The sequence below is a fragment of the Lagopus muta genome, chromosome 1 (assembly GCF_023343835.1).
Source record: "Lagopus muta isolate bLagMut1 chromosome 1, bLagMut1 primary, whole genome shotgun sequence".
NCBI classification, from domain to species: Eukaryota; Metazoa; Chordata; class Aves; order Galliformes; family Phasianidae; genus Lagopus; species Lagopus muta.
This window is the reverse complement of record NC_064433.1, coordinates 30,505,555-30,520,145: the sequence shown is the minus strand read 5'-3', so window position 1 is coordinate 30,520,145 and position 14,591 is coordinate 30,505,555. Positions and strand designations below refer to the sequence as shown.

Sequence of the window (14,591 nt, the reverse complement as noted above, 5' to 3'; positions counted from 1 at the left end):
ACTGACCCCCCCTCCTTCGTGCCGCGTGGAAGCGCAGCATGGGGTGCAGTGGGGAACACTTTTCTGTTGCAACACAAGGTCACAGTGCTGAGGATGGCTGAACACGTGTGCATATTGCTCCTTTGCCTTCACATCCTTTTCCGATCTTCCTCATCGAGTCCTCTGTCTCACTTGTTGGTTGCTCCCCCCATCTTGTGTTGTAACTGTTCCTTCCTTGTGTGATAGAGGAGCCTGGATGTGAAAGGTGGTGGCTTGTAGCCACTGAGCCAACAGCTGCAGATGCTGGAAGGGCTGATGGTCACCGCACTGACAACGCCTGGCAGTGCTGCCACTGGTGACACAGGCATCAATTGAGCAAGGATCAAATGGGATGAGGCTGCTTCCTTCCTCCAGCTCCCTGGGCTGCAGAGGAGCAGTGCCGGATAGCTGGAGGCAGTGACATTTTCAGCTCCACAGATGTTTGCTCACTGGATGTGAGTCAGTGTTTAATTTATTTCCAGGCTCTTTGTTATCTCAGTAGTGCTCCTCTCATCTCTCAATTCTGTCCTTCCTGTAGGTTAGGAGTAAAACGGGAACTTGATGTTCCAGATGTCAGGTGTCTCTAGCAGAAAGGAGAGGTTTGCTTCCTGGCTTTTCAGTGTGATACTGTCTAAAACCTATTATTGCTTTCTGTCGTTTAAGTGAATAGTCCATACGCAGCATTTCAGGCTTGGCCTTTCATTATTTATGCCCATGGAGTCTTATTGGTCACATTGCTGTTCTTTGAAAGAACTTTCAAAAGTGCAAGCAAAGATGTATCATATCTCAGGCTTTGCAAGAATGAAACAGCATGTGCAAAACTCAGGTGTTGCATTCTGATGCCTCCTAACCGACTAAGAAGGGGGACTTCTTGGCAGAACTCCTTCTGAGCAAAAAGTTGAGTCATATTTCTTTTAAGTAAATTGTCTTGAATTCCGTAGTTAAAATTGCTTAGTGTGTCTTGGATATTTGCCATCCCAAAGACTGCAGGAAATGCAGTGTGAATGGAACACGCGGTGAGTGTGCAAGTTGACGTGAGGAAAACCATACCTCAGGATGGGCATAATGGTGTCCAGCCCCACTCCATGCCCTGATCAGCTCCTGGGCAGTGTCTCATCCTAAGATGGCATTTCTTGAATTATGTCCTTCACAGGATATGAAAAAAAATACCTGTGAGTTATGCCATCATCGTTACCACCAGGAGTGATGTTACTTTTAGATATGCTGCTTCTAACGTGTTTCTAAAGGTATATTTCATGTATTATACCTCTTCCAACTCGTGCTTGAGCCAAAAGAAATAAAGTTAGATTGTGTATATTAACATATTTTGTCAAATACAAACTTTTTGAGCCCATTACTACCAGTCTGGAGCTTTTGACTGTCCGGAAGAGAGGAGTGGCAGGGCTCTTTTTATTTTTCTTTTGATGTTTCAGAAGGCAACAGAGAAAAAGAGCCTGGCTCTTGGAATGTGTTTTAATGGCTTGTGAAGGTCTCCATATCCTTGAGAAAAATAAACTCGTTTTATCTTCTTGTGTCATCTTACAGTCCTCCTTCTGAAGTCTGTGACCAGTTGAAATCTTTCCCATGTTCTACAAGGAACAGGGAATAAATTATCCGTTGTGGGATTTGCAAGACATGTCATGGGATGTCTAAAGAGAAAACCAAGCTCCTAGGCCAGTGCAGGGCTTTTTCTGCTGCACCGGAGGCCTGGATCAGCTACCAAACACAGACTTTTGAGGTTTCCTTTAGAAGTGTCTTTACCCCTTTTCTGGTTTTCTCTTGGGGCAATTCATGCTTCAAGAAGTATTTGCCCATGTGAGTGGAAAAGTCGGAAGTAAGGGCAAGATTCTAATTTTTTTCTTTCTGTTTTAGTCTGTGTGTGTCTGGAGAGAGGTTTGATTGCAGGGATCTGGAACTTCTCTGTTTATGAGGTTTAAAGATGGGCAGAGTAGCAAGCACAAAGGGATTGCTGCAGTCACTTTTCAGATTATCTTTAATTTACATTAAAAGGCAATTAATAATCAAGTTCAGTCTAGCAATTTTTGCCAACATAGCATTTTTATCTGCATTTACCTTATCATATTGTTTGAACGAAAAGGTTTTCAGTAAAAATACAAACATCTTCCAGCTCAGAATCAACATACAATGACTCTTGTGAGGTGAAGCATTTGTTTTTTTTCCTTCCTACAGCATCAGTGGCACCAGCAGCAGATACACATCTGTCTTCCTTTCTCCATACTTTTGCAGAGCCAGCATGCAGCATGAGGAATGTAAAGCTGGGATCTCTACCTCTAGGGACTGTGGGTGTTCTTGAGAAGCTATGTGCTATTTGTCACTTCCATCACCTGCAACATAAACAGGCAATTTGGAGTGAATTGCATGTGACCACCTGTACCCAGGCCTGTGGAGGGAACCAAGAGTGGTTAGCTCTGATGAAGGGTTTGTGTTGTGTATATCTGAAGGAAAGTTATCTTTACAAAATTTCTGAGCTTTACTTGGAATTTTTTTTTCTGGGTATCACACATACCGCTCTTTCTCTCTGAATTTTCAAGCACTTCACTGAATGCTTTGGTCACTATTGTCACTCCAGCTTTACAGTTGGAGGTGCTAAGGACAAGGTAGTTATCCTTTGCCAAAGCCTTGGAATGAATTCCTGCTGTGACAGTCGAAGTTTCAGGCCCCAGCCCCGCAGTTCTCTCTTTGCTGCCCTCATGTTTTGGCACTGAGGTCAGGTTTTTTCATACTTGGAAGTTCAATGTATTATTTCACTCCACAGTGTTGTTAGTTTCAGGGTTCTGTTTTGTTTTAGTAAACCACTTAACCTAACAAGAACCCGGTACAGACTCCAAGATGCTGTCATGCTGTTGCAGGAGCCACTCATCTGTCTGAAATCTGGAATTTGCTGAAGTTGTTACTGGTGGGTCAGCTGGCGTCAGCTGCACCAGCATCTTCATTCAGACTGTTTTTGGTAGAATGTGAGCTTTAGTTCAAACAAACAAACAGAAAAGTCATCGCTTTTGCACTCCAAAGATTCCTTGCAGATAAATCAGCCAGACACTCTCCTGTAGGTCCAGCTCACAGCGTAGCAGCTGCGTGGCAGCAGGAAGGGGAAGCAGGAGCAGCACACCAGCAAGCCATGAAGCCCACTCTCGAACAAGCTGTTTACCTCACAGAAGGGTGAATTTCAGCCCCTATTTTTGCACACACTCAGCATAGAATTTATTAAGCACAAGCAGTGTCAGAGTGATTGGGAAAATCCTCCTGGGGGACAAAGATGCAAAAGAGCCTCCACAGGGAAAGTTGCGCTGCTTGAATTTTAGACGAGCCTCTGCTTGGCTTTAAAATGCCAGATACAGATCTCAGTACACATTGCCACTTCTGTTAAGGTGCTGTTTATTTTAGGGACTGATGGTCACAAGAAGCCTCAGGATTCAGCATGCTCACTCCTTGCCACCTCACAGCCGCTGCCTCCTGTGGCTTTATCCTTTTATAAAAAGATCACGCTTTCCTTCCAAAATAAGTAGACTACTTTATGCCCCTGGGAGGACTGCTCCAGAATATCACCACCAGAGCCACCCCTCGTTCACCGGTTTGCAGCTGTTTGTCTGCAGCCAACTCTCGTTTTGCCGTGCACCAGCCTTATAAAACACAGGGCACTTGCCGTGGGTGCTTGTGCTCTGCACTTGCTGTGCAGGGGAGCTGAGGAAAGCCTGGCCAGGGTCCATGCACACAGTCCTCCCCTGGCAGCCATGTGCCCTCTTCATGCCTCCATATCTGGGCATGTGCTGCTCCCATAGGCAGGGTGGGCCCCGCTCCACCACCAGCACAGTGCCTCTGCCATGGCCAGGGCTCATGGGGAAGCTTTTGGAAGACTGAGGATGAATGTACTTTGCTCAGAAACTTAAAGGGAAAAGGGCTTCTTTGCAAAGCCCTCCTCTGCGTGAGGGGAAGTGGTGTAAGCCAGGAGTATTGAGCCCTGCAAACTTACTTGGAGCAGGCTGATGTCACAGTCTGGGGACACTGCTGCTTCCCTGGCTGTGTGAGAGTAGCTTGGTGGCTTTGAGGTGGTTCCACAAATTTGAGGAAATATCCCCAAATAAATGTGGCATGTGGGCATTCACCAAGTACCCCAAGACAAATTGCAAATTATTGCTTGGCAATGCAGCAGAACATTCATTCACAAAACGGGAATGTAATGACTGTGGTGTGGGTGCTTGTTTCTGAATAACATTCTGGCGCCTCTGCATCATGCAGGCACTGTTGGTCTGTCAGGCTCTGGAAAAAGTTGGCCTTCAGCTGATTTACATTTCTAACAAGGAAACGTGCCACCATAGCAGCCCTATCCAAATTGCCTTTGGTGCTTTTCTTGGCACCTTTATGTAACACATCTAACAGCAGAGAGGCCTCCTGGTCAATAAGTAATAACTGCTTGATACAAGATGTATGTTATTCATTCTTCATATGAGATGTGTTCTTAGGGATTTATTGTTGTCTGGTTTTGTCCTTGTTTGCAGTAAGTGTAGCCGTACACAGAGCAGCCTCTGTACCTCTTCTTTACCAAAGAGAAACCTAACATACTCAAATACCTTGAGTACAGACATCAGTAGAACAGAGTGCTGTGATAACACTGCCCCACTGTTCCTCCATTTAGCAGCAGCAAGAACTTGAGGTATTTTATATTTTTAAGTAAGGAGCAATATGGAGAATGTACTGAAGATGAACACTGAATAACTAGTGGTTCGTGGGCAAGCGAATAAGTTTTATTCCTTAATTTGTAAGTCATTGAGTCTCTTCTTCTGAATCAAAGATGATAGGTTTGCTCCCTAGTTTATAACTGCAGGCACCATCTTCTGCAGTCAGTTGTGGGACTGGGTAAATCTGTAAGGCTTGTGGAGTTGATCCCGTTACGGAGAATGAAACATCACTACTGGACTGCATGACTTCTGTTAAAACCTGAACTGCTTCTAATGATACCAGATAGGTTGGTGAGGATGATCCCTCATGTCCAGGTTTCACTGTATTCTTGTGGTGATATTACCTACTGTTGGTGTGTATATCTTGGGCTTTTTTCTTGTCTTACCTAGGTTGCTGATACTGTGGCTGCCATTTACCCACCAGATCCCAACCAAACACTAACATTTCAAGAAACATTTGGATACGTACAGTTCCTCACCCAAGATGCCATTCAAAGCTGGATTAGAGCTGACTGAATTACAGAATATGACTATCCCTGAAGATGATAACATCAGCAACGATTCAAATGATTTCACAGAGGTGGAAAATGGCCAGATAAATAGGTGAGTATTTTTCCATTGACACTGCCTGTGCTAAGAAACACGCTGTTTAAAAACAGCATTCTAATTTTCAGTGTAAGTTTTGAATTATTCATTACCAAGTCATGCTCCATTTGAAGACGTAATTTGAATTTCATATGTGACATCTGTTGGGCATAGGCTGCAACAGCAGATAAAGCAAAGAGAGTGACAATTTATTCATCGTTTCAAATCTTTCAAATTAGTCTAATAAAATGCACAAACATATAATGTAGCAAAAAGCCCAACATTCTGAAACGTCTACTTGCACAAAGCAGAGAAGCAATAATAATAAATACAATTAGACCAATGGAATAATTTGAAACAAATTGCTTTGTTGACCCTACGATGACAGCTGAAACCTGCCTGGCCACATCCGCGTCCCCAGGCTGGTGGGGATTTGCAGCTGGCACTGCTCGAAGTTGGGCAGGATGAGGAGAAGCAGCACCACTCCACCCCAGGGCACAGAGGGTGAGGAGCTGCTCAGAGACCTGCACCTAACTTGTATCCAGATAAGGAATGCAGCTATTTGTCAATTCTAGTGAAAACTGGACAATCACTTTTCCTATGGTATAGTAGTTTACCAAAGAGACTTGTTCTGCATGATGGTGCATCTTCCAGGCCTCTATGCCAGGCACCAGCATCCCACAGGTGCTGAACTCTGCTGCGTGCACCATGGGTCTGTTGCTGTGCTCCAGCTGGGTTTTGCAAGCTGCAAAGCAAGAGGCAGCTTTTTGACCAAACTTCCTGTCAAAGCGCTGCACGGCAAGGGCAGGGGCAGGGGCTGGGCCTACAGCCAGCCCAGCTGGGAAAGCTATGGGGTGGCCACCAGCTGCTCCTGCTGCAGTGTGACCACAGTGTGGCTGCGCCAGTGGAGGTTAGGGTTGATCAGGAATTTTCTGATGCAACCACTTTGAAGGAAGGTGCCAGGGCGAAATGCAAACTACTTCTGTTTTGTTTTTTTTTAAAAAAAAATAACAAAAAGCAAAAAAACAAAACTCAGACTTTGTCAAAACAAAACAGTTCCTGTATGAACCTGCTGGCTTTGCTGCTAGCTTCCTTGGAGCTCATGAGCTGACAGTGGTAGGAGCATTCCCTGCGGCCTACTGAGGATTTATGTCCTTGATAGGAGGAGGAGTGGTAGCTGTGCCTCCTGAGCTCTTGTCTGGTAACTGTCAGGGGAAAAGCCCTGGTAGCCCATCATCTTTCATTGAGCACTTGTAGAGGCTGAGCAGGGAGTGTGCTGCATGCGTGTGACACGCAGTGCTCACCATGTGTTCTATGGAGCTGCACTGTGAGCGTGGCAGCGTCTGAGCAGGGCTGAGTTGGAGTAAAAACTGGGTGAGGAAAGTGTCAGAACTGAGACAAAATTTCTAAATCCTGCTCTGGCTCTTCAAGCACATGAGTATATTCTATCGTTTTCACTTCCTGATAGAAATCCCATAGCTGTGTCAGAAAACACCCAGGCTGTGTAATATGAGGTTAAGGGGTGTATGGACATTCATATTTTGTGCCATCTGACACATGGCGTAAGGCCTTGTGAAACGCCAAAGTCCACCAGTATCAGTGGGGCTTTTTTTGTTGATTTCACTTGAGCTTTAGATTAGATGTGTAATTTTCAACTGACTTTTTGCAGTTGTTTCCGCTTGTTTGATTCCACACTCTGTACTTCATTTTGAATCTTTTTTTTTTCCCAGTGCATAATTTTCCAAGCAGAATGTAGAACAGCATTTTTAAGAGTCTTCTGGGGACAATGCAGCAGTAAGGAGCTGATTTAAACCCCAAATATTTCCCGATCTCAGAAAAGAATTCTCTAGTTCCCTTTAGATTTCCAGCATTTTCTGGGCCTGAATATGTATTTGTATATACAGGAATGTTATATTATTTGGGAGGAGCTCTGTTGGGAGGGTTTTTCTGTGCGTGCAAATGTGAAATACTTTCTGGACATGGGTTTGCTGTCTTTTAACTATTTATCCTGGGTACACGTCTTTGCCATTGCTGAATATGACATAAATCAGTGCGTAGATGACCTATTGCTTCCTGTGATAGCAGGACAGATCTGCTAAGCTGTTCAGCAGACTTGGATCTGTACCTGTGATGATGCTGTCAGGAAGCTGCTGGCTGGATGCTTGTCCTAGTCTGCAGCTATGGGTAAGTTATGAGCGCTCCTTGTTTGGTTGACAAGGTTGCTAGTAGCTATACCCAGATCTGGTCAAAGTTTCATAGTGCAAGCCAGAGCAAGCTTTCTTCTGCATTTCTTGTTCCTGCTTGCCCTGGAAATCTTTGCCATCGCTCAAGCTGGAGCTCCGTTTAAGAAACCGCCTGAGGATAGAGTTCTGTCATCTTGGCAAAGTGAGCCTTCCCTAACAAATGTTTAAGGCATTGTCAAGTATCAGTTTAAGTTAATTATGTTTAAACATATCTAAGATGGCTAAATGGTTTTAACTCTGCTTAGCCAAAATGGTTAGCTCCAGGATATCACCTTTATCAAATATTTCTCATTTATGCCCTTTAATAAATTAAATTTGGAGACTGTGGTTAAGTACGGTCCTTTTAAAACCACTTTATCAATAAGACTGAGTTTCTGCTTTTCAGTAAAACAAGGCAGAAAAATAATTGGATTACAGAATTCTTTCCAAACCAACCGTGAGGCTTCTTTCATCACAAGGATGAGCTGATCATCTTTTGACCAGGTTATTCTATAAATGCATCTGAAAAGTTTTGCATAAACTGTTCATGCTTGACTGTGATGTAGAAAGCACACCAGGAAATCAGAAACATAGAAGAATGAGTTATGATTGTGTATGATGAGTAGAGCATTCAAAATGAAGACAACAAGCAGCCCAAATGGATTTTATGCTTGTCAGGGGCCTCAGGGCACTGGAGGCATGGGTTGCCTCACTGTGCATTTCTGTAGGACCTGTCACTGGCTCTTATCTTTCTGTGGGCTGGGAGGATCCGCAGCAAACAGTCGTATTGCTTTGTTCAGGTCAGATTTGTAAATCTCAATATACATCATTGTGACAATGTGTAGCTCGCTTTCTAAGCGCATCTGTTGAGCAGAGCAGATGCAAGGCATATTTAATAAGAAATTATAGTATTCCAGTCTATGTTCTCCTTTACATACTGTAGTAAAAAAACATCCTGAACTTAGATTTAAAAAAAAAAAAAAAGTGAAACATTTATTAAAAAAAAGCATATATTGGGAAGATTAGTTTCTGTTGACTCCATTTGTCTGCCTTCTGCCTACTTTCTTTTATTTTCTCCTTTTATTTTGTCTTTTTGAATTTGAGTGCAGCAACGCATTCCATTTATGAGCAGCATGGGGTGTCCCACGATGCATCCATGCCACCTACTGAGCATCGACCCAAGGCAACCTTCCTGTCCAGGCCTGCCAGTTACGTTGCTTGCAGCAGGGCATGTAGCCGCAGACAGGCAGACGGGCATCTCACAGCCCCAGCTGGCAGGCAGGCCAGGAAGAGCCCTGTGCAAGCTGGGCAATGCTCTGCCTCTCCCAGAAGGTCACGATGGCCACATTCCTGTGTCTGACTTTGCCTGCCCATTCACACTGTGCAGCAGAGATAGAGAAAAGGTGTGCGCTGCAACATGGTGAATGTGGAGTGGATGAGTAACACACCTTGTCATAGAAGATGAGACGATTTTAACATGGCTAACTCCAGAGAAAGTACTTTGGATTAGTTTATCGAACCAGATGTTTTCTCCGCTGCCCATCTGGAAGGAAATAATGCATTTGTTCTACTGAAAATACCAATTATATAAAAACTCATTTCTGTTGCAAGTATTGAAATGAAAAACTCCAAAATTGCTTTACATTTGAGCAATATCTTTTGGATGTGGTCTTTGTCATGTACTAGCTCTTTAACAACAATTTTCATTGATCTTTAATGCCCAGTGGCAGTAATGGTAGTATCTACAGATTTGTTATTTTTGTAATTATTGAACAGAATGAATGCGTGGGGCTGAGCAGGAGCAGGGGGAGCGAACTAGCTGACTTCTCCTTACTCTGACAAAATCTGAAATGACACATGATCTCCATGGTTGACAGAAGAAGGCAAAGCCCACAGATGTTCCCAGCAGTGCTCAGAAACACAAAAGAGACAAAACTTTTCTCTGCGCTCCTGCCTGTACAAATTGCCTGCAGGGTGTTTCGAGAGGGAGCTGGAATGTCTTTGTCAGGCCGCTCACACTCAGATGCCTGTGCTCAGCTTTAAACAGACATGGAAGGAAAAAAAAACCCATATACTATGAATCTACAGAAGGTCAGGTTGAGATTTTATTCCATCAGAGTGAAATGCCTTCCCGGTGAGATTCAGAAAGTTAATTTTGGATCAGTTCACCTTAGCCGTGATTGCTTCTCACTCCTTAAAACACTGGGGGAGGATCAGCCACATATTCCAACTGCTTTAGGGCTTTAGAGACTGGCTCGGTATCTGTATTTTGCAGCAAATTAGTTTTTGAAGTTAACCGTTCAAAAAATAAAGGAGAATCCTATGGTTGGTTTATATACAGAGCAAATCAAAGCAGAATGATGGTAGGAATCAAAGTTGCCACAAAAACAGCAATAATTGCACAGTCAGAATCAGAACTGTGAATCTTTGGCCAGGAGATGTTCCCAGCTGTGGGAAAGGGCCACTAGGGCTGGTCTTTGTGTTCAGCTCACTGCCTGCTTTAAGAAGAGTCACTGTAACCTGCCTACAGGAAAAAGGAAGCTTGGTAACAACCACCACTGGATAGGTATGTGTTACAAACGATGGCTGCTATAGGCAGTGCCCGAGAACCTCTGTAAATTAGCAGAGATGCCAGGGACTTAATTGTGCATAAACTTTTGGAAGATGGAATAGCTGATAGAATGCTTTAAACAAAGTAAAATTGTTTGCTGAAGAGTGGGTCTGGGAGAAACTAGCAGCTTGCCCTAGTCAGAAGTGTTGTAAATCCGTTGTCTGTATTAGGGATAGAGAGCAAGTAAAGCTGTAGAGGAAAAAAAAACATTCAGCTCATGTTCCTCTACTCAGAGATGTTTGATTTTACAGTGTGGTGAATTTGATACTGAGTTTTGAAGGGCTTCTTGTTGACCATACAGCAGCCCCAACCTGAGGCACACCCACAGAGCACATGGCCTGGTTCAGAATGGCCCCAGCAACGCTGCTGCCTGCAGCACCTCATCCTCCTCTTAGCTCCAACTGCACCAACCTCACGGTAGCAACAAAGGGCTTGTACTCAGCAGCTTGTTGGTGCCCTTACCTTACTGGATCTCCTAAAATACCTCTCCCTACACATTTATTCTGATCTAGTGGTACCTTTACTGACACTCAGTCTGTGCTGGCATCAGGGAAGCAGAATGGGGCTCCTTTAACAGTTACAGGCTTGACCTTTTCTTGTGTACAGCTTGTATACATTGTGTATTTTGTGATCACATGCTGCTCATGGAATTAACTTGCTTGCATTTTCTAATGGCTCTTTGCTGGGAATTAATCCTCTGACTTCTTTCAGCAAGTTTATTTCGGACCGAGAAAGCAGGAGAAGTCTCACAAACAGCCACTTGGAAAAGAAGAAATGCGATGAATATGTAAGTATTTTTGCAGGCTTTCCCTTTGTCAATATGAACTGTCTGTCATGTATGGAGAGCCCTTAGACATAGTCTTCAAAAGAGCTGAGTACAGGCATTTGTTACTGAAATCCAAACAACCAAAAAAACATTTTGGTTCAGGCAAGGGGAGTCCTCTGGACCCTTGCTGGGCAGAAGACATGACTGTTCCCCAGGCCTTATAAAGCATCACTCGCACACCAAAGATGTCTCACAGGCGTGGCAAGAGATGGATTTTAAAGTTCAGACTGTAAGTATGAGTTGTATATTGCCCATTGTATTGATGTGAGTTTACAAAATCTGTAGGGCAGCGATCAGAATATAAGCGTGAAAAAAGAGAAGCGTCCTTTTTTTTCTTTCCAACCTGACAGTGCTCCCACAGCAATAGCTCTTTCTATCTGATTACCACATAGCCTGCAGGTTGGGGTGTAGGGGCATTCCTGTGCTCTGTTCCAAACTCCTGCTGACACACAAACCTTTGTTTCTCCAGATTCCAGGTACGACTTCTTTGGGAATGTCTGTCTTCAACCTCAGCAACGCCATCATGGGCAGTGGCATTTTAGGCCTCGCTTTTGCATTGGCCAACACAGGAATCTTCCTTTTTTCGTAAGTGTGAATGGGTTGAGGAGCTGATCTCTGCTCTGTGAGTGAGTGGAGTGATTGATGGTCCATTGGAAATGTGATGTTCTTCTTCATCGCGTGAAGTAGCCGACCTTGTATAAGTGGTTTGGATTTCAGGGTACTGATGGATGGGTCAGCTGTTTCACTGTCTAAAAATGAACTCAAATACTAAACTACAGCTTTCAAGCTGAAAAGGTCAGCTACGTTTTTCAGACATTTATTTTTCAGTCAAAGTAATCGTGAAAAAAAAACACTAGTTGTGCTTCTAGAGCAGATTAAGTTCATGTCATCAACTGCTGACCTGTGCCTAGCCAGAGACTTTTCCTATGGTCTACAAATTGCACATACATTGAAAATAGCAAATTTATTCAGTAGTAATACTTGCAGTGTGACAGTACTTAATTCTTACTTGTGTCACAGAATCTCTGTAGCTTTCAGCAAAGCATGATGCAATATCTAATCTTGTAAGCAAGAAAAAGGAATATTTATACTCTTTTAAATGTCAGATATAATATTTTCATCTCACTCCCACAGTTTCTTCAGTTTCTTATGTGAGAGTCCTTAAAAGCAACATAAATATAGCCAAGATTTGATTATAAAAAAAAAAAAAGGCTGAGGTACAGTACTTTACAAAAAAAAAAGCAGCATTTCATAAAACGGAATTTTATAGTTTAAAAATGAAACTGTGCCAATGAATGAATAAGACACAGAATACTGTGTTATTTTGGTTTGCAGCATGAGGCATTTCATTGTGAAAAGTGATTGTTAAGAAATCAGTTGGGAATTGTGTGCAGATTCCAGTAATAAATGTTCATTGAGGGAGGAAACACAATAATTTACAGTATTTGAGAACTGCTCAACACGGTTATTAAGTTTACAGATCACTGTACAGAGGTGTTATTTCTTAAACATCAGAGCCTAAAAAATTTAGAACTTAACATTTCGTAGGGTTTTTTTTGAAAAATTATAACATGAGCTCTGCATATAGCAGAATGAATGGCCAAAGTGGTATGCACAGCCATCTGCTCCAGGATTTTGTGCCAGTATAGCTGCAGCCATGCTGCTAGAGTACAGTTTGCAGTGGTTGGGTAAAATCTGGGAATAATCCGAGGAATTAATCCACTTACATTAAGAATGTACAAAGCCTCATTATTGTGTTGCAACTAAGCTAGGCAATAAAGTAGCAGGACTCAGATTTAGATTTTTCTTATGCAGAGGGACTGAGTTTACTTCAGTTTTGCTGATTTGAACCAACATGTGATACTAAACTCTCTATGATACTCCACCATGCTCTGATATGTTCACCTCTGAGGGCACAGACAGAGGTTTGCAGAAACTCTTGCAACCAAAAAAAGTTGAGTCTAGTTGTCTCTTCTGAGATAATAGTGTCTCAGCTAAAAAGTAGTACTTTCTGTATCTAATTCTTAAGAGGGCATCATAGGCATCTTCAATTTCGCCCTCAATTGCTTTATATTTCTGTAAGTAATCTCATTCTCTTCTATCTCTTTCAGTGAACAGTTGTTTTTTTTGTGAGAGTTTAAGTGAAATGCATTTGGTCTCAAGGGTGTAGAAAGGCAGTTTCTTTCAAGATCAGGCCAGTGGTGTGAACACTGGGGAAACTTCTAACAACCTGTGGTGGAGACTGAGTTCATCTTGGTTTGAGTAGTGAGCGTGTAGATGTGTGCCACCTAACTGCACAAAATCTGCCAAAACCAAAAATGTTTGTTAGTTTTATACAGCAAATAACAGTGCTACTCTCTAGAGAATCAGATTGTGTTTAAAAGTAGATAATTGTTTTAGATAGTTTTATGATGCTTTTAGACCTGTTGGCTTGGAGATGGATCAGCCTGCTGAGATGAAAGGTAAGGAAGCTAGCAAGACCTAGCTGACCAGTCTGGCTGAGATTTTGCTTTTGATGCCTGGAGACAGATCATCCTAATGTGCTTTCTGTAGTTATGCCTGAAAATTTAGTCTCATAGTTAAAGTTAGACCAGTGCTTTTACAGTTTTGGTCACACTCTTATTCAGTGCTTTCTTTTTTTTTTTTGACAAAGTCCTGCTCTTTATTCCAAGTATATCTTTGAACTGTCTCTTCTTTACAAGTGATAAAGTGTTGGAAAAAAATCAGATGCTTTTTGCACGTGTGAAAGCACTTACATTCATTACTCATGAATAGCAGAATTGTAGAAGATTTCTAGGTTGCCTTGTCCAGGTTGTCTGACTGCCAGTACTTGCTTGCGACATCTCTGAAAAGTAGAAAGCAGAGGAGTGAAAATTAAAGCATCGTTTTCAGGGCTAGTAAAGCAGACCAAAACTGGTTTCCACTCTCACAACTTTTGTGGTTCTGCAGTGTGAAGTAGATCAGTTCAGATCCTGAATTCTTGTGGAAAAGAAATACGGAGATGGATGTGTGCTCTCCCATGGTACTCACAAAACTGATTGATGCAGTGAAGTGTCAGGCTTTCTGGGCAAACAGTTGAGAAACTCAGAGGAACTTCATCCTGATATTGTTAATAATTATAACCTAGATCAGAAAAGAATATCCTTTCTTCTATGAAAAAGGGAAGAAAAGCCTTGTACTGCAGAAATATGGCACAAAAGGTTGAGGAGCTTCAGTTGGGCCAGGTCAGCTGGGAAAAGCAGGGGCACCTGTAGGTAGTTCACTCTGCTTGTGGTTTCGCCCAAGTCCCAGTAGCAGAGTGGCAGATGATGTTGCAGAGACAGACAGGCTGGCAAGCACAAGGTGCCTTCAGTCTGCGTTTAGCCTGGCTCTGCAAAGGAGTTGAAAAGCTCTTCTGAGACACAGGGCTTGTTGGATGTGGTGCAGTGTGAGGTGACAACTGGAGCTTCACACCGCTCCCTGCAGGCATCTGTGCTAAGGTTGGCTGGAGGCAGTCACTGGGCTGCAGCCACACAGTGCCATGACCCTTCTCTTCACACTCTTCCCCATCTGATGCCTCACAGGGGTTCAGTGAGTGAAGAGAGGACTGCACAATCCTTGCTCTTCTGAGTATGCAGCCTGGGCTCCACGGGGGG

At 43.1% G+C, this 14,591-nt stretch overlaps 1 protein-coding gene across 2 annotated transcripts in view; it reads left to right on the top strand.

Moving 5' to 3' along the window:
- SLC38A1 (solute carrier family 38 member 1) overlaps window positions 1–14,591 on the top strand; it is a 36,619-nt gene that overhangs the window by 2,770 nt on the left and 19,258 nt on the right. For both annotated transcript variants that reach the window (XR_007377593.1, XM_048947896.1), the window contains exons 2-4: window positions 5,103–5,315; window positions 10,842–10,917; window positions 11,426–11,541. Coding sequence is in view for 1 of the 2 variants with exons in the window: in XM_048947896.1 (XP_048803853.1) it covers window positions 5,197–5,315; window positions 10,842–10,917; window positions 11,426–11,541 (311 nt within the window). In the remaining variant the exon portion in view is untranslated. The remainder of the gene's footprint in view (window positions 1–5,102; window positions 5,316–10,841; window positions 10,918–11,425; window positions 11,542–14,591) is intronic.